This window comes from Vidua macroura, chromosome 27 (assembly GCF_024509145.1).
Source record: "Vidua macroura isolate BioBank_ID:100142 chromosome 27, ASM2450914v1, whole genome shotgun sequence".
NCBI classification, from domain to species: Eukaryota; Metazoa; Chordata; class Aves; order Passeriformes; family Viduidae; genus Vidua; species Vidua macroura.
The window spans coordinates 2,285,477-2,313,064 of record NC_071597.1 but is presented as its reverse complement, the minus strand read 5'-3'; the positions used below and the strand labels follow the sequence as shown (position 1 = coordinate 2,313,064).

The 27,588-nt window shown below is 62.6% G+C and overlaps 3 protein-coding genes and 1 non-coding gene across 7 annotated transcripts; 2 read left to right on the top strand and 2 right to left on the bottom strand.

The window, feature by feature from the left end:
- The first annotated feature begins 2,671 nt into the window (after positions 1 to 2,671).
- TRNAQ-UUG (transfer RNA glutamine (anticodon UUG)) lies at positions 2,672 to 2,743 on the top strand. The gene has a single exon. It is a non-coding gene; the product is annotated as a tRNA-Gln (tRNA).
- Positions 2,744 to 3,431: 688 nt separating this feature from the next.
- On the top strand, positions 3,432 to 16,023 carry ABI3 (ABI family member 3). Of its 4 annotated transcripts, none has more exons than XM_053999796.1 (9): positions 3,432 to 3,614; positions 4,199 to 4,269; positions 10,050 to 10,217; positions 10,809 to 10,985; positions 12,211 to 12,296; positions 13,098 to 13,193; positions 14,069 to 14,241; positions 14,368 to 14,490; positions 15,131 to 16,023. In XM_053999796.1, the coding sequence occupies exons 2-9, from the start codon at positions 4,222 to 4,224 to the stop codon at positions 15,289 to 15,291; spliced, it is 1,032 nt and encodes a 343-aa protein (XP_053855771.1). In that variant the 5' UTR covers positions 3,432 to 3,614; positions 4,199 to 4,221; the 3' UTR covers positions 15,292 to 16,023. The 4 variants fall into 4 exon arrangements, with proteins under 4 accessions (XP_053855771.1, XP_053855773.1, XP_053855774.1 ...); XM_053999798.1 differs by having other exon boundaries at positions 3,432 to 3,735; XM_053999799.1 differs by lacking the exons at positions 3,432 to 3,614; positions 4,199 to 4,269 and adding an exon at positions 8,947 to 9,173 and having other exon boundaries at positions 10,050 to 10,124.
- GNGT2 (G protein subunit gamma transducin 2) lies at positions 5,045 to 7,312 on the bottom strand. Its single transcript, XM_053999817.1, has 3 exons — positions 7,240 to 7,312; positions 6,783 to 6,878; positions 5,045 to 5,182 (listed from the first exon to the last, which is right to left on the bottom strand). The coding sequence occupies exons 2-3, from the start codon at positions 6,864 to 6,866 to the stop codon at positions 5,057 to 5,059; spliced, it is 210 nt and encodes a 69-aa protein (XP_053855792.1). The 5' UTR covers positions 6,867 to 6,878; positions 7,240 to 7,312; the 3' UTR covers positions 5,045 to 5,056.
- Positions 16,018 to 24,491, bottom strand: PHOSPHO1 (phosphoethanolamine/phosphocholine phosphatase 1). Its single transcript, XM_053999811.1, has 3 exons — positions 24,372 to 24,491; positions 20,312 to 20,381; positions 16,018 to 18,021 (listed from the first exon to the last, which is right to left on the bottom strand). Exons 2-3 carry the CDS (start codon positions 20,354 to 20,356, stop codon positions 17,269 to 17,271), a joined length of 798 nt encoding a protein of 265 aa, XP_053855786.1. The 5' UTR covers positions 20,357 to 20,381; positions 24,372 to 24,491; the 3' UTR covers positions 16,018 to 17,268.
- Positions 24,492 to 27,588: the final 3,097 nt, after the last annotated feature.

The window sequence follows — 27,588 nt, the reverse complement described above, 5'->3', positions numbered from 1 at the left end:
CCCTGGAATGATCCCGGGAATGATCCCAGGAATGATCCTGGGAACAACCCCGGGAATGATCCCTGGAACGATCCTGGAATGATCCCAGGAATGATCCCAGGAATGATCCTGGAATGATCCCTGGAATGATCCCAGGAATGATCCCAGGAATGATCCTGGGAATGATCCCAGGAATGATCCTGGGAACAACCCTGGGAATGATCCCTGGACCGATCCCGGGACCGACCGCAGGAATCCTCGAATCCTCACCCAGGGCCCATCCCGATTTTTTATCTACCTCTTAGCCATAGGTGACTCTAGGTAGGGGCGACTCCCCGGGCGTAGTTTTAGGGAGGAAAAAGGAAAATTAAATTTAAAAAAAAAAAAACAAAAAAAAAAGTTTTTAAAATAGTTTTAAAAAAAAAAGTTTTAAAAAAAGTAAAAAAAAAAAAAATTAAAAAAAAAAAAAAGAATAAAAATTTACACTTTTTCCAAAGAAAACGTTCTTTAAAAAAAAAAAAAAAAGATTAAAAAAAATAGGATTTAAACAAAAAAAAAAAGGATTTATGGGATTGCTTTCCCTCGAGGAAAGTGGTTTTTGAGTCCTTGGAAGCTCCAGACCTCAGCAGTCCCAGATTGGGGCTGCAACTGATTTTATTTTTATTTTTATTTTTGTCTTTATTTTTATTTTTAATACTCGATTTCTTTTATTATTTTTATTTTTATTTTTATTTTTATTTTTCCTTGGATTTTTCCTCCTTCCCGCTCACCCCTCCGGCCTCCCCGCAGGGCTGGGGGAATCGAGTCAATAATTTGGGGTTTTTTTTCTATTTTCCCAATGGTTTGGGTTTGGTTTTTTTGGGTTTTTTTGGGTGCTGTGGAGCTGAATTTTGGGAGCATCCAAAGGTGCCGCTTTTCCCAGGAAATTTCAGTCTTTAGGTAAAAATTGTGATTTCTGGAATGTTGTTTTGCCTTTTTTTGAGTTATTTTCACCTTTTTTTTTGCCCCTCTTACCTCTCCTGATCCACGTCCTTCCTTTTCCCGGGATTTGGGATGGGTGTGGGCTCCATTCCTTTTCCAGGGAGGAGGGTTTTCCTTATTTTTTTAAATTTTTTTTGGCCACAAATCGTTTTATTTCCACTGTTTCGCTGCAAAAAAAAAATAAAAGAGCAAAAACAGAGAAAGAAGCAAAAAAAAAAAAATTTTCCAAGTGTTTGTGTGGATTTGTGGGATCAGGGAGGGAAAAAAAAAAGGGGAAATTGAGGAATTAGGAAAGAGGGATGGGAAAAATAAAAATATTTAAAATTAAAAGGGAGAAAATAGAGGGGAAATAGGAAAATAAATGGGAAAAATGGGAAAGTTAAAGGGGAAATGGGGAGGAAGAAATAAAGGGAAGAGAGGAAAAAACGGGAGGCAGAAAAATAAGGGGAGAAATTTAAAAAAAAAAAAGAAATTGAGGGGGAAATAAAGGGAAAAAAATAGAGGGGAAAGAGAAATAATGGAGGTAATAAAGGGGAAAGGGAATAAAAAGGGGAAATTTGGGAATAGAGGGGAAAATGGAAGAGAAATAAAGGAAATAGAGGGAAAAAACTTTGGAAAATGGGAAATAGAGGGGGAAAAAAAAGGGGAAGGCAAGAAGAGAAGGGGATAAATAGGAAAAGAAATAAGAACTAGAGGAGAAAAAGGAATAAAAAAGAGGAAAATGGAGGGAAATTATGGGGAAAACAGGGAGTGCAGAGGAAAAAATAAATGGGGAAAAGTTAAAGGAGAAATAGAAAATTAAATGAAGGGAAATGGAGCGGGGGAGAGGGAAAAAAAGGGAAAAGAGATAAATAAAATAGGGAAAGAAAGGGAAATAGAGTGGGATAATAAATAAATAAAATAGGGAAAGAAAGGGAAATAGAGTGGGATAATAAATAAATAAAATAGGGAAAGAAGGGGAAATAGAGTGGGATAATAAATAAATAAAATAGGGAAAGAGAGGGAAATAGAGTGGGATAAATAAAATAGGGAAAGAAGGGGAAATAGAGTGGGATAAATAAATAAATAAAATAGGGAAAGAAGGGGAAATAGAGTGGGATAATAAATAAATAAAATAGGGAAAGAAAGGGAAATAGAGTGGGATAAATAAAATAGGGAAAGAAAGGGAAATAGAGTGGGATAATAAATAAATAAAATAGGGAAAGAAGGGGAAATAGAGTGGGATAAATAAAATAGGGAAAGAAAGAGAAATAGAGTGGGATAAATACATAAATAAAATAGGGAAAAGGAGAAATAAAAGGGGAATAAAGGAAGGGGGAAGAGAGGAAAAAAGAGATGAATAAATGGGAAACGGAGTGGGAAATGAATAAAGCGGGAAATAATGAAAAACAGAGAAAGAAAAGGGGAGAAATAAGGGGAAAACCCCAGAGGAATAAAGGCAGAAATATGTTAAAAAATCCCAAAAATTCCTAAAAAAAAAATCCAAAAATAAAGGTGGAAATGAGCGTGGCGCCAACGGCGGAGCTCGGGGCTGGCCGGGGCGGTGGAAGGGCGCCGCTCGCGGGGTCTCAGGAGGTTTTGAGGGCCGGGAATGTCCCGAATTCCCGGGATTCCCGAATTCCCGGCGCTCCCGGGGCCGGCGGGGAGCGCGGGCGCGTTCCCGCGGGCACAGGGATAGGGAGGGCGCGCGGCGCCTCCCGCTACACCCAGCGGTCCCATGGTGTAATGGTTAGCACTCTGGACTTTGAATCCAGCGATCCGAGTTCAAATCTCGGTGGGACCTCGCGTTTCTTTTTGCCCGCCGCCGCCGCGGGGCCGAGGAGGGGAGAGGGAAGGAGCGGAGGACGGTGAGAGGCCGCGGGGGCCGCACCGGGAGCGCCGGGCCCGCACCGGAGCCCGCCGAGCTCCATTTTGTGAGGGGCCGGCCGCGCTTGGCGGCGCAGGCGCGGGAGAAAGGCGGCTGATGGAAGCCGGAGGGCACTCTCCCGTGTTCCGCCGCTGATTGGCTGAGCAGGATGTCACTCCGGTAAGCCCGTGTTTCTATTGGCTGGCCGCGCGCTTCGCCCCGCCTTCCACCGGCGAGGCCCGGAGCCCTCCGGGGAGAATCGCCGTCTCCGTTTTCCATCGCTGATTGGCTGATCGGTCTGTCACTCTCACAAGCTATTATTTTTACTGGCTGAGAGCGCTCTTTGCTCCGCCTCCTTCTTCCGCTATCCGTGTCCCCCAGAGGGGTTTCGCGCTCTCCGTTCCCCATCGCTGATTGGCTACATCTACTGTCACTCTCGCAACATCGCATTTCTATTGGCCGAGACCTTGCTTTGTACCGCCTCCCACTTCAGCGAGCCCCCAGGAGCGGGTTCGCGCCCTCCGTTCTCCACCTCTGATTGGCTGAGCGGACGTCACTCAGGCAATCCCGCGTTGCTATTGGTTGGGAGCGCACTTTGGCCCGCCTCCCCCCTCAGCAGCCCGGAGCCCTCATGGCGGGTTCGAGCCCTCACGACGCTGCCCTGAGGGCCGGCATTGTCCCGAATCCCCTCAGAGACGGCTTAGCCGGCTCTGACGCACGTTCCCAGCCGTTTAACGTCGATTAACGGGTCAATCCCCTCCGGCCGCGGCCCGGTTATCCCCCCGGATTAGGGGCAGCTCAGGCCCTGGTGGGTCTGATCACCTCAAGGCCATGACAAAAATATACGACTTTTAATTTTTTTTTTTTTAAACCTAAATAGCCTGAAATTGTCTTGGAGCAGTGGCCAGGAGAAGGAGCAGCACCTTTGGGTGCGCCCCTAATTAATTACGGAGCATCTCACATTGGGCTCCATCACCCCCCAAAAAAATAGGATTTTACACTCTCCAAAAAAAAAAACCACAACAGATCCAGCCCCACTAAGGTTATAAAGACAAAAAACCAAAGGTGGAGGATTAAAAGAATAATGTTAGTCACAAGCTGGATCTTGGGACCGTGATGTCTGCAGCTGTAGCGAATAAAATCCACCTCGGGGAGGGAATAAAACCCACAAATTCTGTTTTTTGGAGGGCATTTTTTTCCTGCAAGAAACAGAGGCCGTGGCGGTGCTGGCGGGTTTATTGAGCATCTGCGAGAAAGAACAAAACCACCTCGATTTTGGGGGATTTTGGGGGATTTTTGAGGGATTTTGGGGGCCCGGGAGCGCAGGGAGGGGGTTCTGGCAGCGCTGGGGACTCCGTGCACGAGGAAAATCCATTTTTTTTCTGTTTTTAGGGTGTCGGGAGCGCCTTTGCCCCATGGTGAGGCTGAGCAGGGATCCAGAGGCAGAAAAACACCGCTCCAAGGTGGGATCCAGAGGGATTTCCTTGGGATTTAACCGGGCTGGGAGGAGAGCAGGAGTGGGACTCCAAAATCTCTTTTGGGGTCGATGGTCTTGGGGCAGTTCTGGGAGAGTTTTTCCCACCAAGATTAAATGGAGGAAAAAAAAAAAAAAAATCCTGGGAAGGGATTATTTTTTTGGAAAAAAAAAAAAGCAAAACGGCTGCGGACAGCAAACCTACCCCCACGGAATTCGGGAGCTGGCTGTGCCTCGGGGTTTTCTCTGTCAAGCAGGGGATTAAGTTTATCCCCCCAAAAAAATTTAAAAAAAAAACAAAAAAAAATCCTGTTTGCAGCAGCCCTGCGGTGCTGGGGGATGGCTCCAGGTGACACCACGGCCGATTTTCCAGGGGTTTTCCAGGGGGGGAAGGAGCTGAGGCGGTGCTGGTGGCACCTCCCTCCTTCCCAGCCCATCCCAGCCGGAATCCCGGGGGTGGGCAGCGGCTCTTTGGGATCTTTGGGATAGAGGACAAAGCTGGCATCCCCCTGCTGAAAATGCAGAAGTTCTGCTTTTTTTGGGTTTTTTGTTTTTTTGTTTTTTTTTTTTTTTGCTCGTGGGAAACCAAAGCTCAGCTGCAGCGCCCCAGCAGGGTGGGGCTTTGAGGGTTTTTAATTCTTTTTTTTTTCTTTTTTTTTTTTAATGGTTCGTTTTTCCTTCTTTTTTTCTCCTTTTGCTGCGCTAGGGTTCCGGGCTGCCCGGGGCCGAGGTCAGACTGGAGGGGAAGCGGGACAGGGCCGGGGTGGCCTCGGGGCTCAGCTGATGGTGCAGCCCCCCTTCTCCTTGAAGGGGTTCTTGTCCTCGGGCACGCCCTTGAGCAGCGGGTCCTCGCCCGCCATGGACTCGATGTACTCCTTGATCTCCTTGCCCGTCTTGGACACCTGCCCGGGGGAGACGCTGCCAGTGCGGGGGGATCGGCCCGGGGATCTGCCCCGGGATCGGCCCTGGGATCGGCCCCGGGATCTGCCCCGGGATCGGCCCCGGGATCGGCCCTGGGATCGGCCCCAGGGATCTGCCCTGGGATCAGCCCCGGGATAGGCCCTGGGATCGGCCCCGGGATCGGCCCTGGGATCTGCCCCGGGATCGGCCCCGGGATCGGCCCTGGGATCGGCCCCAGGGATCTGCCCTGGGATCAGCCCCGGGATAGGCCCTGGGATCGGCCCCGGGATCGGCCCTGGGATCTGCCCCGGGATCGGCCCCGGGATCGGCCCTGGGATCTGCCCCGGGATAGGCCCTGGGATCAGCCCTGGGATCGGCCCTGGGATCTGCCCCGGGATCGGCCCCGGGGATCGGCCCGGGGATCTGCCCCGGGATCTGCCCCAGGATCAGCCCCGGGATCAGCCCTGGGATCAGCCCCGGGATCTGCCCCGGGATCAGCCCCGGGATCTGCCCTGGGATCGGCCCTGGGATCGGCCCCGGGATCTGCCCTGGGATCGGCCCCGGGATCTGCCCCGGGATCGGCCCTGGGATCTGCCCCGGGATCGGCCCTGGGATCTGCCCCGGGATCGGCCCCGGGATCGGCCCCGGGATCTGCCCCAGGATCGGCCCCGGGATCAGCCCCGGGATCTGCCCTGGGATCGGCCCTGGGATCGGCCCCGGGATCAGCCCCGGGATCGGCCCCAGGGATCTGCCCTGGGATCTGCCCCGGGATCAGCCCCGGGATCGGCCCCGGGATCAGCCCCGGGATCGGCCCCGGGATCTGCCCTGGGATCGGCCCCGGGATCTGCCCCAGGATCGGCCCCGGGATCTGCCCCGGGATCAGCCCCAGGATCTGCCCCGGGGATTGGCCCTGGGATCGGCCCGGGGATCGGCCCCGGGATCTGCCCTGGGATCGGCCCCGGGGATCGGCCCCAGGGATCTGCCTGGGGATCGGCCCTGGGATCTGCCCCGGGATCCACCTGGGATCGGCCCTGGGATTGGCCCCAGGATCCACCCCGGGATCGGCCCCGGGCCGCGATGGGCGAGCGGGGCACCAGCACGGGGTGGGGCGTGCCAGAACCGCCCCTGGGGTGTCCCAAATAATCCCTGGGCTGTCCTAAAACCACCCCTGGGGCATCCCAAAACCACCCCTGGTGGGTTCCAGAGCATCCCAAGGCATCCCTGGGGCATCCCAAAAACAGAGCATCCCAAATCCCCCCCCCCCGGGGCATCCCAAATAATCCCTGGGGTGTCCCAGAGCATCCCAAATAATCCCTGGCGTGTCCCAGGGCATCCCAAATAATCCCTGGCATGTCCTAGAGCATCCTAGAGCTTTAGGGGCACTGTGGGTGCTCCTGCCTGGCTTTGGGGGTGGATTTCAGGGCCTGGGGTCCCTTTCCTTCCCCCCAGTGGATTTCAGGGCCTGGGGTCCTTTTCTTTCCCCCCAGTGGATTTCAGGGCCTGGGGTTCTTTTCCTTCCCCCCAGTGGATTTCAGGGCCTGGGGTTCTTTTCCTTCCCTCCTTTTCCCTCCCTCCCTGCCGCGGGTGCAGCGAGGCACTCACCATCTGCCTCTCGTTCTTCACCTCCTTCTTCAGCTGGTCCAGCTCCATCTTCAGCAGCTCCTTCTCGGTCATGTCCTGAGCCATTGTGCCCTGGAACTGATTTTTGGGATTATTGCTGGGGCCCTGTAGGATTGTAACCCCCCCCCTCAGCGTCCCTGACCACTGCCCAGGAACATCTTCCCAGCTTTCCCGAGGAATTAAACACATCTCAGCTTCCATTTCCCCCAGCTGTTCACAGCACGGCTCCTCCTTCGCCCTGAGCTGCGTTATTTGCACTCCCCTGCACGTTTTTGGGACCGTGGAGGTTGAGGAATCCCATCTCTTTTTCCCAAAAAAAAAAAACCCTCATGGCACGCAGGCATCCCTGGGGACGCCGCCGGCCCCGGGAGCTCCCAAAAACCGAGGGGAAAGCAACTGCAGGTGCCTAAATCCCCCTGGAGGCAGCAGAGGAACTCACCTGGGGGGCCGGGGGCCTCCCCTGTGCGCGCTGGGGCCGCTCAGAGCCCCATGGAGGGGAGAGGAGAGGCTGCTCCGGCGGCTCTGCGCTCCCGGCGCCGGCGGCAGATGTCTTGGCTCCTAAGCTGATAATGGACTCAGGAGCCTAAGCCGGTCAGGTGTTGGGAATTAGCCCCAAAGCCCGGCCTAATCGGGCCGGGGAGGGGCCGGGCCACGAGGGTGCCTGGGGTCCGGCCCGGACAGACCGGGAGCCCCCCGGGCCCTGCCCCGCGCGGCCGAGCCTGCAGCGTGTCCGGATCCTGTCCGGAGCGGTGGGAGTGACCCCGGGAGTGACCGCTGGGAGTAACCCCGGGAGTGACCCCAGGAGTGACCCCGGGAATGATCGCTGGGAGTGACCCCCGGGAGTGACCCCCAGGAGTGACCCCGGGAGTGACCCCGGGAGTGACCCCAGGAATGATCGCTGGGAGTGACCCCCGGGAGTGACCCCCAGGAGTGACCCCGGGAGTGACCCCGGGAGTGACCCCAGGAATGATCGCTGGGAGTGACCCCCGGGAGTGACCCCCAGGAGTGACCCCGGGAGTGATTGCTGAGAGTGACCCCTGGGAGTGACCCCCAGGAGTGACCCCGGGAGTGATTGCTGAGAGTGACCCCACGAGTGACCCCTGGGAGTGACCCCGGGAGTGACCGCTGGGAGTGACCCCACGAGTGACCCCTGGGAGTGAGCCCGGGAGTGACCCCTGGGAGTGACCGCTGGGAGTGACCCTGGGAGTGACCCCTGGGACTGACCCCTGGGACTGACCCCCCGGGAATGACCCCGGACTGACCCCCCCCGGGAATGACCCCAGGACTGACCCCGGGACTGACCCCGGGGGTCACGGCTGCTTCCCCCGGTTTGGGAGGGTTTGGGCCCAGGGGGGTCCGGGGGCAGCTCCGTGCCGGTGCCGGGGCTGCGAGGAGCCGGACCGCAGGAAATCCATCATTTCCCTCGGGATGGGCTCAGGAAGGGCCCGGCCCCAGGGCTGGGGACAGAGCCCGGGAGGCCCCAAGGAAGCACCTGCGGGTGGAGGAGGAGCGGAGGAGAGGCTGCAGGGGCTTTCCAAGCACCGGGGAAGTGGGAATTTCCTGCGGGGATGTGAAACGTCGCCAGCGAGCGGGGCCGGGCACCTCGGGGGTCGCCGGGCACGTCCCGCTGTGCCCGGCGCGCTGCCAGCTCCGGGAGAGGCTGCACGGGGCTGCTCCGGGAGGGGCGCCTGGCACCGGCGGCATCCCGGCATCCAAGAACATTCCCTTCCCTCTGCCTTCACCGGGCGGGCGAGGCGCGCAGCCAAGGGCAGCGAGAGTTCCGAGGATTCCTGGACGTGCCCGAGCCTGGCCCCGGGAGGGCGGCGCTGGCTCGTGGGTGGTGGGCACAGGTGGCAGGGACGGGGGTCAGGATGATGTTGGGGTCGGGATCCTTCTGGGGTCGGGATCCTTTTGGAGTCGGGATCTTTCTGGGGTCGGGATCCTTCTGGGGTCGGGATCTTTCTGGGGTCGGGATCCTTTTGGAGTCAGGATCCTCTCGGGGTCACTCCCCGAGCTGCAGCCCCGCTTCCCCGTGACTCACATCCTTCCCCGCTGCCATCCCCCGGCCCGGGGCTGCTGTCCCCACGGCCGGGGCCCCGTGGCTTCCTCCCCGCCGGCCCCCCACTTGTCCCCGGCAGGGCGGGGTGTCCCTCTGGGGGGGACGGGGACACCGCGGCGCCCGCGGGCCCTGCGTCAGCACCGGCAGCGGCTTCAAAACGCGGCAGCGGGGAGGAAGTGGGAGCGGAGCCCGGCGCGATGTCGGAGCTGGAGCGGCTGCGGCAGAGCGACATCCCCGCGGGCCGGCAGCGGCTGCGGGAGCAGCACGGCAACCTGCTGCGGGTGGCCGAGTACTGCCACAGCAACTACCTGCAGGTCAGCGCCGGGCCGGGCCGGGCCGGGGGCGATGCCAGCCCCGCGGGGTGGCTGCTGGAGTCGTGCCCCGGGAGGCCGAGCATCCCCGCTGGCTCCCGGCCCGGCTGCCCCTGCCGCTCCGTGCTGCGTTTTGCCCCTGCCTTGGGTTCTCCGCTGCTCCCCAGCAGCTCTCGCGGCGGTTTGGGGTGGAGGGAGGTTTTTCCAGGGGGTCGGTGCCGCTGGAGAAGCCTTGGGAGAGGGCTGGGGCCAGCAGCGTGTCACAGGGGCTGGGAGGTGGCACCTGGCAGGGCCTGCACACGCAGGGCGAGCGCGAAGCTCTGCTGGTGCATCCCTTCTCCTCCTCCTCCTCCTCCTCCCTGCCTGGCTCACTGAGGGCCGGGGGCAGGAGCTTAGCAGATGAGGGCAGAAGGGAAATGCCCGCTCTGGCCCTCCCTGCCGGGCAGGGGTGCCCGTGCCCCCACCAGGGCCGCGGCCACCGCCGGCCCCGAGGCGGCTCCGAAGGGCCCGGAGCCAGCGGGGCAGAACCGAAGGGAAATGAGCTGAGCTATTCCGAGAGCTGAGAGCCCCAGCTCGGCTGGGAGCCCCAGCTCGGCTGCTGCCACCACCAGCTGTCCCACACGTGGCTCCTCTGGCTGTCCCCAGGGGTGGCCGGAGGCTGAGCCGGGCACTCCGTGACCTCCGGACCTGCCGGGACATCATTCCCGGCAGGAATCCCGGGGAATCATTCCCGGCAGGAATCCCTGGATCCTCCCGCCCGCCCGCCGGCGCGGCGAAGACGGGGGAACTCTGAGGCATTTGGAAAGCAGAAGGAAACACCTCCGGTGGCGGTGGCAGGCGGGGGAGGGCTCGTCCCACGGCTGGCTCTGTCCCCTGCAGGCCGGCGACAAGAGGAAGGCGCTGGAGGAGACGATGGCTCTGAGCACGCAGTCCCTGGCCAGTGTCACCTACCAGGTCAGCAGCCTGGCCACCGCCTTCCTGCGCCTGCTGGACCTGCAGGCGGCCCAGCTGCGCCAGGTGGAGGCTGACATCACCTGCGTGGCACAGGTGGGACCGTCCTGGGGGGTGGCCTTGGGCTTTGGGCGGCCCCGAGGGGCTGGAGACCCTCCCTGGTGACCCTCGCAGTGCAGAGCCACCTCCGGGCTGGGCAGGAATTGGTCTCGGGGGTGTTTTCCCGTCACAACTGCAAATCCCAAAGTGCCCCCGAATCTCCGAGCGGGAGCTCAGAGCGTTGGCCTGGCCACCACACCGTCCCCGTGCCGGAGCCTGGCCTCGTCCTCGCGGAGCTTGGGGACACTGCTGCAGGGCCCGTGGCCACCCGGCCTCTTCCTGGCACCTGGGAGCCACCTGGAGCCTGTCCAGCCGCGGGAGGGGACAGGACCCTGTGGCCTCGGGGGGGGGGTGGCTGAGCCCCTCACGTCCCCCTCCCAGGGCCACGTCCCCCACTCCCTGCTTTGGGACGGATCCGCTGCGGTGACATCGGGGCCGTGGTGGGGCACGGCAGGAGCTGCCCCGTAGCAACCCTGATCCCCCATCCCCTCCCTCCCGGGCAGGGATGCGGGGCTGGCAGGGACGGTGGCCCCCGGGGGAGGGGGGAGAGCCAGGGACGGGACTTTGGGGACAGTGTCACCTCGGCAGAGCGTGGACGTGCACAAGGAGAAGGTGGCGCGCCGCGAGATCGGCGCGCTGACCGTCACCAAGAGGTTCCTGAGCTACCAGAAGATCGTGGCCCCCCCGAGCCCCCCCGTGCTGGAGCCCTATTACAGGAAACCCCTCAGCTTCAGCGTGCTGGACGACATCGGCCACGGGGTCAAGGTCAGCACCAGGGGTCCCACGGGGGGGCTTGGGTGGCGCTTCTCAGTCCCCAGTGTCCCCAGTGTCCCCAGCGCTGCCCCGAGGCGTGCACGGGTGGCTCAGACCCCTCCTCCATGGAGCACTGGGGTCTGTCCGTGCCCACTCAGCTCTGGGGGTCTGGCGCCCCACAGAGCTCCGGAAAACCCCACAGGACGGGTTTGGATGCCTCAGAGCCCCATGGAGCCTTTCCCTGCTCTGAAAAGTTGCCTGCAAAAGGGTTTTGGAGGCCTCACAGCCCCACAGATCCTTCCCCACTGCAGAAAACCCCCACAGGAGGGCCTTGAAGCCTTGCAATTCCTCTGAACCTTTCCCACCCCAGAAGGCACCCACGGGATGTGTTTTTGGAGCCCCAAATGCAGAAATCCCCCATGGGAGGGTTCAGAGGCCTCTCAGCCCCACAGAACCTCCCCCAGTCCGGAAAACCTCCACGGGAGGGGTTCAGAGGCCTCCCAGCCCCAGCAGGGCTGGGGAAGCGGCGCCGGGGTGGCCGCGGTTCCCACGGCGCCGCTGCCTCGTGGCCGCCCCCGCAGCCCCGGCGGCCCCGGCTCCTTCCGCTCGCCCCCTCGAGCCCCAGGGGCTGCTTCCCTTGGGGGGGGAATGTCACAGCCCTGGGGTGCCCGGAGGTCACGGGGCTGGGACGTCACCTGCACGTGTCCCCGTGTCCGTGTGTCCCATGTCCCCGTGTCCGTGTGTCCCCATATCCCCGTGTCCGTGTGTCCCCATGTCCCTGTGTTTGTGTGTCCCCATGTCCCCGTGTCCGTGTGTCCCCATATCCCCGTGTCCGTGTGTCCCATATCCCTGTGTTTGTGTGTCCCCATGTCCCCGTGTCCGTGTGTCCCCATGTCCCTGTGTTTGTGTGTCCCCATGTCCCTGTGTTTGTGTGTCCCATGTCCCTGTGTCCGTGTGTCCCCATGTCCCCGTGTCCGTGTGTCCCCATGTCCCCGTGTCCGTGTGTCCCATGTCCCCATGTCCGTGTGTCCCCATGTCCCTGTGTCCGTGTGTCCCCATGACCCTGTGTTCGTGTGTCCCATGTCCCTGTGTCCGTGTGTCCCGTGTCCCCGTGTCCGTGTGTCCCCATGTCCCCGTGTCCGTGTGTCCCATGTCCCCGTGTCCGTGTGTCCCCATGTCCCTGTGTTTGTGTGTCCCATGTCCCTGTGTCCGTGTGTCCCGTGTCCCCGTGCCGCAGGACACCAGCACGCAGCTGTCCCGCACCGGCACCCTGGCTCGGAAAAGCACCAAATCCTCCTCGGCACAGGCTGCGGGAACGCTGGGGTGAGACGGGCCGGGGCGTGCCCGGTGGCCCTGCTGTGTCACCGAGGGGTGGTGGCACGTGATGTGGGCTCTGTCAGGGGCCCATCCCATCCTGTCCCACTGATCCCAACCAATCTCATCCCATCCCATTGATCCCATTGATCTAATTGATCCCATCCCATGGATCCCATGGATCCCATCCCATCCTATCCCATCCTATTGATCCCAGCCTATCCCATCCCATCCCGTCCCATCCAGCCCCATTGATCCCATTCCCACTGATCCCAACCCATCCCAACCCACTGATCCCACTGATCTCATTGATCCCATCCCAACCCATGGATCCCATGGATCCCATGGATCCCGTCCCATTGATCCCATTAATCCCATCCCATCCAATCCCATTGATCCTGTTGATCCCATGCCATTCCATTGATCCCATCCCATCGATCCCATCCTGTCCGATTGATCCCATCGATCCCATCCTGTCCCATCGATCCCATCGATCCCACTGATCCCATTGGTCCCATTGATCCCACTGATCCCATTGATCCCATCAATCCCATTGATCCCATTGATCCCATTGATCCCATCAATCCCATTGATCCCATTGATCCCATCCCATTGATCCCATCGATCCCATCGATCCCATCGCGTCCCATTGATCCCATCCCATTGATCCCATTGATCCCATCAATCCCATTGATCCCATCCCACTGATCCCATTGATCCCATCGATCCCATCTCATCCCATCGATCCCACTGATCCCATCCCACTGATCCCACCCCACGCCATCCCGTCGATCCCGTCCCATCCGGCAGGAGGAGCAGCCGTGTCCCCGAGCCGGTGCAGCCGCCCGTGGTTCCCGCGGGGAAGCTCCCGAGCAGCTCCTGCAGCTCCTCCCCGCTGCCCCCAAGGTACCGGCGCAGCTCCCGCGCCTCGGCCTTCGGGGGCAAACCCGGGGGTTTGGGGGATTCGCTGCCCCGGCAGGGCTCGTGTCCCGAGCAACGGGCTCCTTTAGGGACCGGGAATGGTGGGGGGGAAACGGGGGGGGAGAAACGGTGGGGGAGAAATCATGGGGAATAAATGGTGGGGGAGAAACGGTGGGGAATAAACGGTGGGAGAGAAATGGTGGGGAAGGAATGGTGGGAGAGAAATGGTGGGGAATAAACGGTGGGGGAGAAACGGTGGGGAATAAATGGTGGGAAATGGTGGGGGATAAATGGAGAGGGAGAAATGGTGGGGGAGAAACGGTGGAAAATGGTGGGGAATAAATGGTGGGGAATAAATGGTGGGGAATAAACGGTGGGGAATAAACGGTGGGGAATAAATGGTGGGAAATGGTGAGGGATAAATGGAGGGGAAGAAATGGTGGGAGAGAAATGGTGAAAATGGTGGGGAATAAATGGTGGGGAATAAACGGTGGGAGAGAAATGGTGGAAAATGGTGGGGGATAAATGGAGGGGAAGAAATGGTGGGGAATAAACGGTGGGGGATAAATGGTGGGGAATAAATGGTGGGAAATAAATGGTGGGAAAGGGTGGGAAATAAATGGTGGGAAATGGTTGGAAATGGTGGGAAAGGGTGGGAAATAAATGGCGGGAAATAAATGGTGGGAAATAAATTGTGGGAAATAAATGGTGGGAAATGGGGCACGGGGTGGGCAAGGGTTCGCACAGCTGCAGAGTCTCGTGCCACACGGTGCCACCTTGTCCTGGCACGGGACAGTGTCTGCGCTCAGGGTGGGGACGGAGCCAGCCCCCGCTGCGACACTGCTGCTCCTCCCCCCCAGCTCCAGCGGGGCCCCGGCAGCTCCTGGGGACGGGATTCCTGCCCCGCCACCTCTGCCAGCGCCACCCCTGCTGGCACCGTCCCCTCCGGGGCCACCCCCGCCTGCCGCTGCCATCCCACCTCCGCCACCCCTCCCTGGGGACCTGCTGCCACCCCCGGACCTGCCGCCCCCAGGTGAGCGCTCAGTGCCCCGGGGGGGTGACAGGGACACGGGGGGGGGGGGCAGCGTGTGACCCGTCCCCGTCCGTTCTGGGGGGAGGCGAGCCCCTTCATGCCTCCCCCCTTCCGGGGCTTCCGCAGCCCCCGATGACCTCAAGCCGCTGCCGCCGCCCTCGGCTGTGCCCGACTTTGGGGACCTGGAGCTGCCACCGCCACCAGCCGCAGAGGACCCCCCGTGGGCCCCGGAGAGCTACCTGGAGAAAGGTACAGAGGGTCCCAAACCCCCTGGGGAGAGGTATAGGGGGTCCCAAACCCCCTGGGGAGAGGTATAGGGGGTCCCAAACCCCCTCACAGCGGGTCCCAAACCCCATGGGGAGAGGCACAGGGTACCCCAAGCCGCTCACAGAGGGTCCCAAACCCCCTGGGGAGAGGCACAGGGGGTCCCAAACTCCCTCACAGTGGGTCCCAAACCCCCTGGACAAAGGCACAGGGCTCCCAAACGCCCTGGACAGAGACACAGGGCTCCCAAACCCCCTCACCGCGGGTCCCAAACCCCATGGGGAGAGGCAAGAGGGTCCCAAACCCCCTGGACAGAGGCACAGGGCTCCGAAACCCGCTCACAGAGGGTCCCAAACCCCCTGGGGAGAGGCACAGGGTACCCAAACCCCCTGGACAGAGGCACAGGGTACCCAAACTCCCTCACCGCGGGTCCCAAACCCCCTGGACAGAAGCACAGGGCTTCGAAACCCGCTCACAGAGGGTCCCAAACCCCCTGGACAGAGGCACAGGGCTCCCAAAACCCCCTCACGGCGGGTCCCAAACCCCCTGGCTGCCCCGGCCCAGCCCCTGCCCGCCACGCCCGGCGGTGCCGCGGCGGCTCCACGCGCGTGTCGCCGTCCCGCAGTGGTGGCCCTGTTCCCGTACGCGCGGCAGAGGGACACGGAGCTGTCGCTGGAGCCGGGCGCGCTGCTCTTCGTCACCCGGCGCCGCCCGGACGGCTGGTGCGAGGGCGTGCGGGGCCAGCAGCGCGGGCTCTTCCCCGGCGCGTACGTGCAGCCCCTGTGAGCCCCGCCTCGCCTTTCCTCGGGATTTCGGCTTCGGCACGGCCGGGAATGCCCGGGGATGGCACTGCTGGCACTGCTGGCACTGCTGGCGCAGCTTCCAGAATGTTCCCCCTCTTGCCCCGGGCCTCCTCGGGAGGGTTTGGGGCTGGGACACGGAGCTGGGAATGTGGCGGGGCGGGAGCTGATCCTGGGGGACAGCCCTGGATGACAGCCCTGGATCCCATTCCTGGATCCCATTCCTGGATCCCAGCCCTGGATCCCATTCCTGGATCCCAGCCCTGGATCCCAGCCCTGGATCCCAGCCCTGGATCCCAGCTCTCGATCCCATTCCTGGATCCTATTCCTGGATCCCATTCCTGGATCCCAGCTCTCGATCCCAGCCCTGGATCCCAGCTCTCAATCCCATTCCTGGATCCCAGTTCTTGATCCCATTCCTGGATCCCAGCTCTGGATCCCAGCCCTGGATCCCAGCCCAGAACAGGACCCTGGGCACGGAGCAGACCCTGCTGTCCCCGTGGGCTCCAGGGATGCCCCAGCCCCAAAACCCCACCCCAAGGTGTCCCCTGCTCGTCCCCATCTTGTCCCCTGCTCGTCCCCTGCCCCCCCCGCCGCTCCAGCGCCGTCCCCCGCGGCCGCAGCGGCCCCAGGAGCAGAAGCCGCGCTCGGAGCCGCTCCCCAGCCAGGCCCATGCCCTGCGCTCTGCTCCCTGCAATACAGGAGCTCCGTCTTGACAGATTTTGTATCTTTAATTCCATGGCTTTGAGTTCCACACAGTCGAACAGGAGGAGGAGGGACGAGGGCGAGGGGGTGCGGCAGAGGAGGAACAACTCAGGGCTGCTTTGGTTATTTCCTGCCGGGGTTCGGGGTTCCGGGGCTTTGGGGGGGGTCAGGGCCACCCTTAAGGCTGTGGATAAACCCAGGAGAAACCCAGGATAAATCCAGGAGGAGCCAACCCCAGAGAGCAGCGGGTCCTGGAGGTGGCCCCTGCAGAGTGCAATTAGAAGGGGTAATTAATACTGCGGCGGGGAGGGGGACACGGCCGGGGGGGGGGGGGTTTGGCCTCTGGGGACCCGGTGCCAGAAATGTCCCCGGGGGGGGGATTGTGGCACCTCGCGGGTGCCCAGGTCAGGGGGAATTGACCTTCCCTGGGGAAAGAGGGGCCCCGCACGATCCAGGAAACGGCTCGGGCAGGGAGGGGACGCGGGGACACCGCGGGGACACCGCGGGGACACCGCGGGAGAGGAGCGGGGCTGGGAGGGGCGAGGCCGGGCCCTGCTCCCACGGGGGATGCGGCTCCTGTGCCCGGCGGGACGGGGCCGGAGAGGCTCTGCCCCCTTCCCAAAGCTCTCCTGGTGCTCCCGGCACGGTTTATCCCGAGAATGAACCCCCAGGGACAGCGAGCCCCAGAGCAAGTGGGGTGAGGGGGGGCCAGGGAGCAGGGATTTCCCAGCCGGAATTCCCGGTGGGATCAGGAGCCCAGGGAGCAGGGATTTCCCAGCTGGAATTCCCGGTGGGACCGGGAGCCCAGGGAGCAGGGATTTCCCAGCCAGAATTCCCGGTGGGATCAGGAGCCCAGGGAGCAGGGATTTCCCAGCCGGAATTCCCGGTGGGATCGGGAGCCCAGGGAGCAGGGATTTCCCAGCTGGAATTCCCGGTGGGATCGGGAGTCCGGGGCCAGGCAGGCCAGGGGGAGGACGGCAGGAGCAGGGACGTGCCCAGCCCACGGGGAGCCGGCTGCTGGATTTTTAGGAATTCTCTTTTCGAGCTCAAAAGGGAAAGGAAGCAACAACTGCACCAAAAATCCCCGTCAGGGCGCAGGGGCCGGCCGTGGCCGTGGCTCCGTGGCCGGGCAGGGCCAGGGGCCCGCAGAAAGTGCTTCACTGGCCAGGAACGGATCTGGGCAAGGCAGGAGAACACGCCGGGAGCGGGGCCGAGCCAGCGGAGCCCAGCTGGGGCCGCCAGCCCGGCGCCGCGTCCCTCAGCATTTCCTGCGGAGCAGCTCCTGCAGGTACCGCGCCACCTCCGCCGCCGACTCCCACGGCACCACGGCGGCCTGGAAAGCCCCGGGCTGCTTCTCCTGGCTCTCCTGGATCAGCCTGTGCATGGGGTAGCCCTTCCTGGGGAAAGCCACGTCCGCCGCCGTCAGAGTCCCGGCCGGGCAGAAGTCGTTGGCGCCGTCCCCCACGTAGAGGACGCGCTGGAACTCCACGTCCTCGCGCGCGCGCTCCGCCAGGTACTCGCCCAGAACCTTCCTCTTGCACATGTTGGCCGGGCACTCGAGGCACTTGTGGCTGTGGTAGGGCCCCAGCGTGAGGACGCCGCGGCGGTCGAAGCTGGCCGGGTTGCTGAAGATCTTGCGGAAGAGCGAGCGCACGCCGGCCGCCCGCAGCTTGGCCTCGATGCCGAAGGTGTTGGCGTCGGAGATGAGCACCAGCTCGAAGAGCTCCTGGTGCTTGGAGAGGAACTGGAAGAGCTCGGCCATGCCGGGCGACAGCGGGATGTTCTCGTAGGTGGCCCTGAGGTCGGCGGGGCGCACGCCCTGCTCGCCCAGGAAGGCCAGCACGCGCTGCATGTGCTCGTTGTAGGAGCCGCCGCGCGGGCTCTGCCGCAGCGCCTCGGGCAGCGCCCGGCCCCGCACCACCGAGTCGTCGCTGTTCTCGTCCACGATGGTCTCGTCGAAGTCGAACACCAGCAGGAACCGGGGCGGCCGCGCGCCGGCCATGCCCGCGCCCTGCGGGGGACGGACGGACAGACAGACCCGCTGTCACTGGGGTGTGGGATGGACAGACAGACCCCGCTGTCATTGGGGTGCGGGACAGACAGACAGACCCTGCTGTCATTGGGGTGCGGGACAGACAGACAGACCCTGCTGTCATTGGGGTGCGGGACAGACAGACAGACCCCGCTGTCATTGGGGTGTGGGATGGACAGACAGACCCCGCTGTCATTGGGGTGCGGGACAGACAGACAGACCCTGCTGTCATTGGGGTGTGGGATGGACAGACAGACCCCGCTGTCATTGGGGTGCGGGACAGACAGACAGACCCTGCTGTCATTGGGGTGTGGGACAGACAGACAGACCCGCTGTCATTGGGGTGCGGGACAGACAGACAGACCCCGCTGTCATTGGGGTGTGGGACAGACAGACAGACCCGCTGTCATTGGGGTGTGGGACAGACAGACAGACCCGCTGTCATTGGGGTGTGGGACAGACAGACAGACCCGCTGTCATTGGGGTGTGGGACAGACAGACAGACCCGCTGTCATTGGGGTGTGGGACAGACAGACAGACCCCGCTGTCATTGGGGTGCGGGACAGACAGACAGACCCTGCTGTCACTGGGATGTGGGACAGACAGACAGACAGACCCCGGTGTCATTGGGGTGTGGGACAGACAGACAGACCCGCTGTCATTGGGGTGTGGGACAAACAGACAGACCCGCTGTCATTGGGGTGTGGGACAGACAGACAGACCCGCTGTCACTGGGGTGTGGGATGGACAGACAGACCCTGCTGTCATTGGGGTGCGGGACAGACAGACAGACCCTGCTGTCATTGGGGTGCGGGACAGACAGACAGACCCTGCTGTCATTGGGGTGTGGGACGGACAGACAGACCCTGCTGTCACTGGGGTGCGGGACAGACAGACAGACCCCGCTGTCATTGGGGTGTGGGACGGACAGACAGACCCTGCTGTCATTGGGGTGCAGGACAGACAGACAGACCCGCTGTCACTGGGGTGCGGGACAGACAGACAGACCCTGCTGTCATTGGGGTGCAGGACAGACAGACAGACCCCGCTGTCACTGGGGTGTGGGACGGACAGACAGACCCTGCTGTCATTGGGACAGACCCCGCTGTCACTGGTGTGCAGGACAGACAGACAGACCCCGCTGTCACTGGGCTGTGGGACAGACAGACAGACCCGCTGTCACTGGGCTGTGGTGGCACCAGCCGTTCCCAGTCCGTGCCAGGGAGGACAAACCCCGCTGGCACCGGGACCTGGTGGCCACCGGGCCGGCCCCACCCGGGGCTGCCGAGCCCAGCCGGGCCGGAAGGGGTTAATCCCCGCGGCCGGGCCCGGCCTAAACCCTCATCCTGCCCGTAAAGGGATCGCCCTGCCGGGCTAATCCGGGCCGCAGGTCACTGTGCCACCCCCGGGAGCGGGGCCAGCGGGGACAGCGGGGACAGCGGGGCCAGCGGGGACAGCGGGGCCAGCGGGGCCAGCGGGGACAGTGGGGACAGCGGGGACAGCGGGGACAGTGGGGACAGTGGGGACAGCGGGGACAGCGGGGACAGTGGAGACAGCGGGGACAGCGGGGACAGTGGGGCCAGCGGGGACAGTGGGGACAGTGGGGCCAGCGGGGACAGTGGGGACAGCGGGGACAGTGGGGACAGTGGGGACAGCGGGGACAGCGGGGACAGCGGGGACAGTGGGGACAGTGGGGACAGCGGGGACAGCGGGGCCAGCGGGGACAGTGGGGCCAGCGGGGCCAGCGGGGCCAGCGGGGACAGCGGGGACAGCGAGGACAGCGGGGCCAGCGCGTCCATGGGATCAGGGAATTTCCGGCCTTGGGAAAGAGCTCCGGGATCAGCGAGGCCGACCTTGGACCCGGCACACCTGGGCTGGGACAGGGGGGACAACTGGGACGGGGGGGGGACAGCCCAGCCTTGTCCTCCTGTGCCACCTCTGGGACAGGGGGCACAGCCCGGGGGGTCAGGCGGGATTTTAGGGGCGAGTTCCTCCCCCGGAGGGCAGAACAGGCACCGGCACGGCTCCCCAGGGAATGGCCCCATTCCCGAGGCCCCAGGGTGGGATTTTGGGGTGTCCTGCGGGGCCGGGAGCTGGGCTGGGTGATCCTGGGGGGGATCCCTCCCAGCTCAGGACATTCCCTGAACCCAAAATCGGCCCGGCCTGGCACCCCCCGCTCCCCTCAGCCCTTCCCGGCCGCTCCGGGGTGGAATTCTGCACTTTGGGGAGCCGAGGTCCCCTGGGGCCGGGCGGGGACAGTGGCACTGACCTTAAAGAGGCATGGCAGCCCCACGGCCTGGCAGCACCTCCTCATGCTGGCACCATCCCCGGGCCGAGGGCTGCAAGGCACAGAAAAGAGGGAATTCCGTGAATCCCGGGGCTTTTCCCTGGATATTCCCGAGCCCCGGAGCTTCTGTTCCACGGTGGGGGAAATGAAGGAGAGCAGAGCCCGTGTAAAGCCTCGGATCCCTCCTCATTCCCCGTCAGGGCAGCGAGGGAACAGCAAAAGAATTAAAAACAAAAAACAAAAAAAAAAAGGGAAGAGTGAAAAACCCTGGGAAGAGCAAAAAAAAAAAAAAAAAAAAACGGGAACAGCAACAACAACAAAAAACCGGGAACAACAACAAAAAAAAAAAAAAAAAAAAAAAAACAAAAAACACGGGAACAGCAAAAATAAAAAAATGGGAATAGCAAAAACCTGGGAACAGAAAAAAATGGGAATAGCAAAAAACCCCGGGAGCAGCGGCCCTGCTCCAAACCCCCTCGATTTTCTTCCAGCATAATTAATTTGGGGTTTTCCTTTGGATGGAGACATTCCCCTGGGATGAGACCAAGGCGGGATTCTGCCGACCTCTGGTGGTCCATGGCGAGGAGAAACCTCCCCAAAAATCACTGAGCCGGCTGGAAATTCGGGAATTCCCGCTGGGAATTGGAGCCGGGGCCGGGAGGATCCCGGGGATTTGGCGGCACAAAGGAGGGTTCTGCGGCTGAAGGTGATTTGTGGGGGATTTGGCTGGACCGGAGCCCGGCTCCCGACTATTTTGGGCACGAACACGACCCATGACTCGGCTGGAATAAAAAACCCGCGGCTGCGGCGGCACCTGGCGCAGGGAAACGGAGCCCGGGTTGGAAATGTTGGAAAAAATCCCTTTTTTGTGAGGCCTGGAACCGCACGCTGGGTGTTTCTCTGCTAAAAAAAGCCCATCAGAACTTGAGGGTTTATTTACAGACAGAATCCGGAGCCAAACAACGCCGCAGTCAGGCTGGGAGCGGCTTCCAAAGCGGGAGAGACGGAAAAAATTAGGGATTAAACAGGAAAGAGGAGCTGGAATTTTGGTGGCTCCTTGGTCACTGCCAGAAGCGAGGAAATAATTTGGGATGAAGCCCCGGGGAGAGTCTGTGGTGCTGGGAGGCAGGGAAAGAGCCCTGGGGACACTGGGGACACCGGGCCGGGAGCTGTGGGGGCAGCGTGGGCACCGGCAGTGAAACTGCCCCAAAAAAACTCCTCTGGGGCCGAGGGTTTGGGGGTTGTGGGGTGGGAAAAGTTCCAGGGGCAGAGCTCGAGGTTTTGGGGCAGGTGAGGTCGGACAGAGCCCCTGGGGAGCCTCCCACGGAGCCGGGGAGATTTGTCCTGGGCATCAAAACCCGGCCCGAGCTGGGCCAGAGCCCCCCGGGCCCCTTTGGGCTCATCCCGAGCTCCGGGAGCCGCCCGGGACCAGCCCGGGTTTCAGCACCGATCCCGCACCGATCCCGGCTCTCCCGCTGCTCCAAACCCCTGGAAAACTCCAGCCGAGCCTCCCGGTCCCGGCGTCCCCGCCGCGGGCAGGGCAGAGCCCAGCGGGACGGATCCCATGGGATTTCCGGGGAAAACGCCGATCCAGGGAGCAGCGGGACAATCCCGGCCACGTCTCCCCGCAGGAGCTGGGAGCATCCCCGAGATGCGGCTGCAGGAGCTACTCACCCAAAAAACGGCCCCAAACCCATCCCAAAACTGTCCCAAACCCGCCCCAAAAACGGCCCCAAACCGTCCCAAAACTGTCCCAAACCCGCCCCAAAAACGGCCCCAAACCGTCCCAAAACTGTCCCAAACCCGCCCCAAAAACGGCCCCAAACCTGTCCTAAAACCGGCCCCAAACCCGCCCCAAAAACGGCCCCAAACCCGCCCCAAAACTGTCCCAAACCCATCCCAAAACTGTCCCAAACTTGCCCCCAAACCGGCCCCAAACCTGTCCTAAAAACGGCCCCAAACCTATCCCAAAAACGGCCCCAAACCCACCCCAAAACCGGCCCCAAACCCGCCCCAAAAACGGCCCCAAACCCATCCCAAAACTGTCCCAAACCCACGATGAATGGGATCAAAATAGGCCCCAAAACCGGAGGCAGCGTTATTTGGGGATTGAGTCCCAGGCCGGTTATTTCGGGATTGAAATCCTCTGAGGGCTGTGGGGGCTCCTGGCATCCCACAAAACCCCACACCCTTGGGATATGGAAAAGGAAATGCCACCCCAATAAACCAGAGCTCAGCCAGCCCGGGCTCTGCAATTCCCAGCTCCACCCCTGATCCCGCTCCCACGGGAGGGGAAAAAACAATTTAGGAAATCTGCCGGAGCTCAATGAATCCACGGACACAGCCAGCCGGCCCCTGCGGGGCAGCGGGAGGGGAAATCCCGGCCGGAGCGGATCCCGAATTTTGGTCTGGGATGGGGCAGAGAGAAGGGAAATCCCGGCCGGAGCGGATCCCGAATTTTGGTCCGGGATGGGGCAGAGAGAAGGGAAATCCCGGCCGGAGCGGATCCCGAATTTTGGTCTGGGATGGGGCAGAGAGAAGGGAAATCCCGGCCGGAGCGGATCCCGAATTTTGGTCCGGGATGGAGCAGCCGGGAGAGCATTCCCGTAAATAAAAGGGGCTCCCTCGGGAAGCGAAGCAGCCGCATTTCCCCCCCAGAAAAGCGCAGCCGGAGGGACGGAAAAAAACCGGGATCATTGCTCCGGAACAAAGGTTTCAACTCGCCGAGTTTGGGCTGAGGTCGGAAAACGCCTGGGAAATGCTGGGAATCCCTTCCCGGCGCCGTTCGCGGCCCGGATTTCGGGGTTTTGGGGATCTCCGTCCCCAGAGCCGAGGGAGGAAGGGCCGGAGCCGCCCGCGCCCTCCTGGTCCCCGCGGCTTCCCCGAAATCGGCCCCGCCGCGCTCGGTCCCGCCCCGGCACCGGAGAGGAGCGGCCGCGGGGAGCCGGGACCGGGATCCGCTCCCGGAGCCGGGAAGTGCCGGGATACCGGGAGGATTCCCGGGGCAGCGGCGCCCTGGCCCCGGCGCTCTCTGAGCGTGCCCGGTTCGGAGGTTTTTAACCCCAAAGCCGATTTTGGTGCGTTCAATATTCGGGATTTTAACGAACTCAAACCCAGCTCCGGGGCAGAATTCCCGGGAAACCGAGCGGGGAGAACCCCGCTGCCCCAAAAACCGCGAGGGGAGAACCGGGACCGGGGCACGATCCCGCCGCCGCTGGAATCAAACCCGACCCGCTGCGAACCCCGGCTCCCGAAAGAGGAGAAAACGCGGGAATTAACGGGAATCCCCGGAAAGGAGCGCTCGGAGCGGGTCCCGCCAGCCCCGGGGTCCCCTCGTCCCTTCCCGGGCTCCGCTGTCCCCGTGAATTCCCGGCACGGGCACGGGCACGGGCAGAGCCTTCCAGGTCACCTCGGGTGACGGGGCTGCTCCGGCTTTTCCCGGTGTTTGTTTTTCCTGCCGGGAATCCGCGGCGTTACCGCAGCCCCGGGTTCGGCCCCGGAGCGCGGCGGTTCGGGGGATCCAGCCCCGGATCCCGGAGCCCGCCGCGGCCGTGGCCTCTCGCCCGGTGCCACCGGGCCCGGCAGCGGCTGCGGCTGCGGCTCCGGTACCGGCACGGCCCCTCCCCGAGCTCCGCGGCTCCCCCCGGTACCGGCGGGGCTGAATCGCGGCCGCTCCGTGCCCGGGTGACACCTCCTGGTACCGGAAGCAGCCGCAGCGGTACCGGCAGGGTCCAACCGGGTGGGGACCGCCCCGGTACCGGCACTATCCGCCCCAGTCCCGGCAGGGTCCAACCGAATCAGGACCCACCCTGTACCGGCAGCAGCCGCCCCGGTACCGGCAGGGTCCAACCGTATCGGCACCCCCGGTACCGGCACCATCCGCTCGGCTCCCGGCAGGATCGCGCCGGGTGGAGACCCCCGGTACCGGCACCATCCGATCCCGGCAGGGTCCAGCTAGGGAGAAACCCGCCGGTACCGGCAGCAGCCGTGGCGGATCCGGCATCTCCCGGTACCGCCGCGGTGCCGCCTCTCGTCTCCTTACCGGGTCGGAACCTGCCGGGAGCGCCCGGTCCGCCCCGGTGCCGGAGTGCGCGGGGGCGGCGCGGGGGCAGCCCGGGCTCGGGGCCGCTCCGGGGCCGCTCCGGGGCCGCTCCGGGGCCGCTCCGGGGCCGGTTCGGGGCCGGTGCCGCCGCTGCCGCGAGCGCGGCCCCTTTAAAGCGACGCCACCGGGGCCGCGCGGAGCCGCCGCAGTGCGCCGACGTCATCGCCCGCGCAGCCAATGGCGGCGCAGCTTCCCCGCCGCGGAGGGGCGGGGCCAGCCCGGGCCGCGCCCCCTTTCGGAGGGGCGGGGGGAGCGCCCCGCGCGGGTCCCGCCGCCGCCCCCGCCCCGCTGCCAAAAGTTGCCAAATCGGGAAAAACCAACAAAAACCCGGGTTCCCCCGCCCCCCGGGACCCGCTCCGCTGCTGTGTAACCGGAGCCGTTTGGGGGGGAGAGTTCTGCCCCCGAAGCCAAGCGCGGCGCCGAGGCTCTGAGTGAGAAAAACGCCCGAATTGTCCCCAAAATAACGGCGGGGACGGGCGGGCGGGGGGCGGGGGGGGGGTCCGGCCCCGCCGCGCTCCGTGCCCGGCCCGGCCCCGGCCGCAGCGGGCGGGGCGCGGGGCCCCCGCGCTAATTTTGGGAGCCGGGACCGGCAATTGCAGGGTGGCGGTGCCAGGGCAGCGCCCGCCGGCCCCGCGCCCCGCCCGGGCTCCGCCGCTATCGCGGGGGCCGCAGGAGCCGCCGAGATAAAAATACCCGGGCAGCGCCCTCGGAGCCACCGGGCCGGGCTGGGCAACGCGGCGGGGAGAGCCAAATCCCGGCAGAGCTCGGTTTTTTTTTTTTTTTGTTTTTTTTTTTGTTTTTTTTTTTTTTTTGTCGGTTTTTAATTAAAAGCGTCCAGGAGTGGAAAGGCGCGGCCCGGATTCCAAAGGTCGGGAAAAGCCGCGGGGATCGCTCCCGCCCGGGCTGGAGGCTGGCGGTGCCACGTTGTCCCCGTGCCGGAGGCAGAGCCCCGAAACTCGGGATTTTGCTCGTTTTGGTAAAATTCTGTCGCAGGGCAGAGCTCGGAGCGGTCCTGGGACCTTCCCTGGCTCCCCCGGCCCTGCCCCACTCCTGGGGAATGCCAGGGAATTCTGTCAGGGAATCCTTTCAGGCTGACATTTCCGGGAATTCTTTCAGGGATTTCTTTTATCCCCCCCTCAGCCTGGGACTCTCCGGCTCCGGGATTCGCTCCCGCTTTCCCCCGGGACATTTCCCCGCCCTGGAGCCGCTCCAGCCCCGAGAATCCAAAGGGGGAATTCCTCACGGGCTCCTGCCCCTTCCCGCCGGGATCCAGCGGGGCCAAGACCACCCCGGGATCATCCCGGACCCATCCCGGATCCATCCCGGACCCATCCCGGACCCATCCCGGATCCATCCCGGGATCATCCCAGGCTCATCCCGGGCTCCTCCCGGACCCATCCCGGGATCATCCCAGGCTCATCCCGGGCTCATCCCGGACCCATCCCGGGATAACCCGGACCCATCCCGGGATCATCCCAGGCTCATCCCGGATCCATCCCGGGATCATCCGAGGCTCATCCCAGGCTCATCCCGGATCTGTCCCGGGATCATCCCGGACCATCCCAGCCCCGGGAGTTTGGCAGGGGCGCTCGCGGTGATTTTCCACTGCGGAGAGCCGCGGGGAGCAGGCGAGGACAGAGCCGGGGCGGGCGCTGCTGGCAGCTCCTGAGCAGCCACGGGAGCCTTTTCCCAATCCCTGGACCCGCCTGGATTCCCGCAGGGGCCGGGCCAGCTCCTGAGCAGCCACGGGAGCCTTTTCCCAATCCCTGGACCCGCCTGGATTCCCGCAGGGGCCGGGCCAGCCCCGCTGGCTCCGGGTTTGTCCCGGATTTTGGGATTGCGGCAGCCCCGGCGCTGTCCCCGCGAAGGTCGGGAATCCTGGGGATCCGTGGGATCAGAGCTCCCGGAGCCCTGCGGGTTCTTGGGGGGCTCTGAGGGAAATGAGGCTTCCCGAGGGAATTCCTGCGGCTCAGGAAACTTCCAGCTGCAGCCACTCCCCTCCTGCCGCCACCAAAATGACTCCAAAATCCAGGATTTCCATTAGAGCAACGCATTCCCGGCGGCTGGATAAAATTCCGTGATCAATAGGAGGGGAAAAACCTCCGGGAAAAAAAAAAAAAAAAGGCAGAAAATTCCGTTTATCCCGTGGGATGAACTTCCCGCTCCTGCAGGTGCCCCCGCGGGGACACGGGCAGCGCCCGGGGCTGGAGCCGGGACCTTCCCGAATTCCCCAAATTCCCCCTGCAGAGCTGGGGTTCAGTCGGGGCCCGCCGGGAATCAGAGTTTTCCATGGAATCGTGGAACGCTTGGGGTGGGAAGGACCTCAGAGCCCACCCAGGGACAATTCCCACCGTCCCAGGGTGGTCCAGCCTGGCCTGGGACATTCCAGGGATGGGGCAGCCACGGATTCCCTGGGAATTGCATCCCAAAATCCCCCCCATCCCCGCCCTCCGGCCGTGGGAAGCCATTCCCTGCGCCCGGCCCCTTTCCCTGCTCCATCCCCGTTTATTTTCTGCCCCACCAAACCCCTGGGAATCGGGGAAATGATGGATTTTATCCCTCGGGAAGAGCTCAGAGCCATCCCCACATTCCCGGTTTTACTGCTCCGGCCGGGAATGCGCCTCCTCCCCACGGAAAAGGCTCTGCCTGGGCAGAAACCCGGGAATTCTCCTTCTCCTGCCGCTGCTCCAACACCTGGAGCACATCTGGATGCGGCAGGAGAAGGAAATGCGGGATCTGCCCCCGAGGGAGCTCTGCCCGCGGGAATTCCCGGGAAAAGCCGGCTTGGGAACCAAAACCGGGGGGGGAAAAAGAAATCCCTGCCTGGGAGGGAATTCCCTGGAATGTCCTGGAGCACCCCGGGATCGGGGAGGGGACCCCGGCTGGGATTTAAGGTCCCTTCCCACCCAAACATCCCGGGACTCCCTGGGGAGGAATTCTTTATTTAGGAATTCTTTAGGAATCCTTTAGGAACATCGGGAATGTTCCCGAATCCAGGGAATGCTCCAGGAGCGATCCCGGCAGCTCCACCGCCCTCTCCTGGCTCAGCCTCCCCAAAATGTGGCTCGGGTTAAATCCCAAACCCTCGGGAAGGAATTCCCGGGAAAAGGGCAGAGCTCTGGGGGAGCCGATCCTGGCTTCCACCGAGGAATAAAAT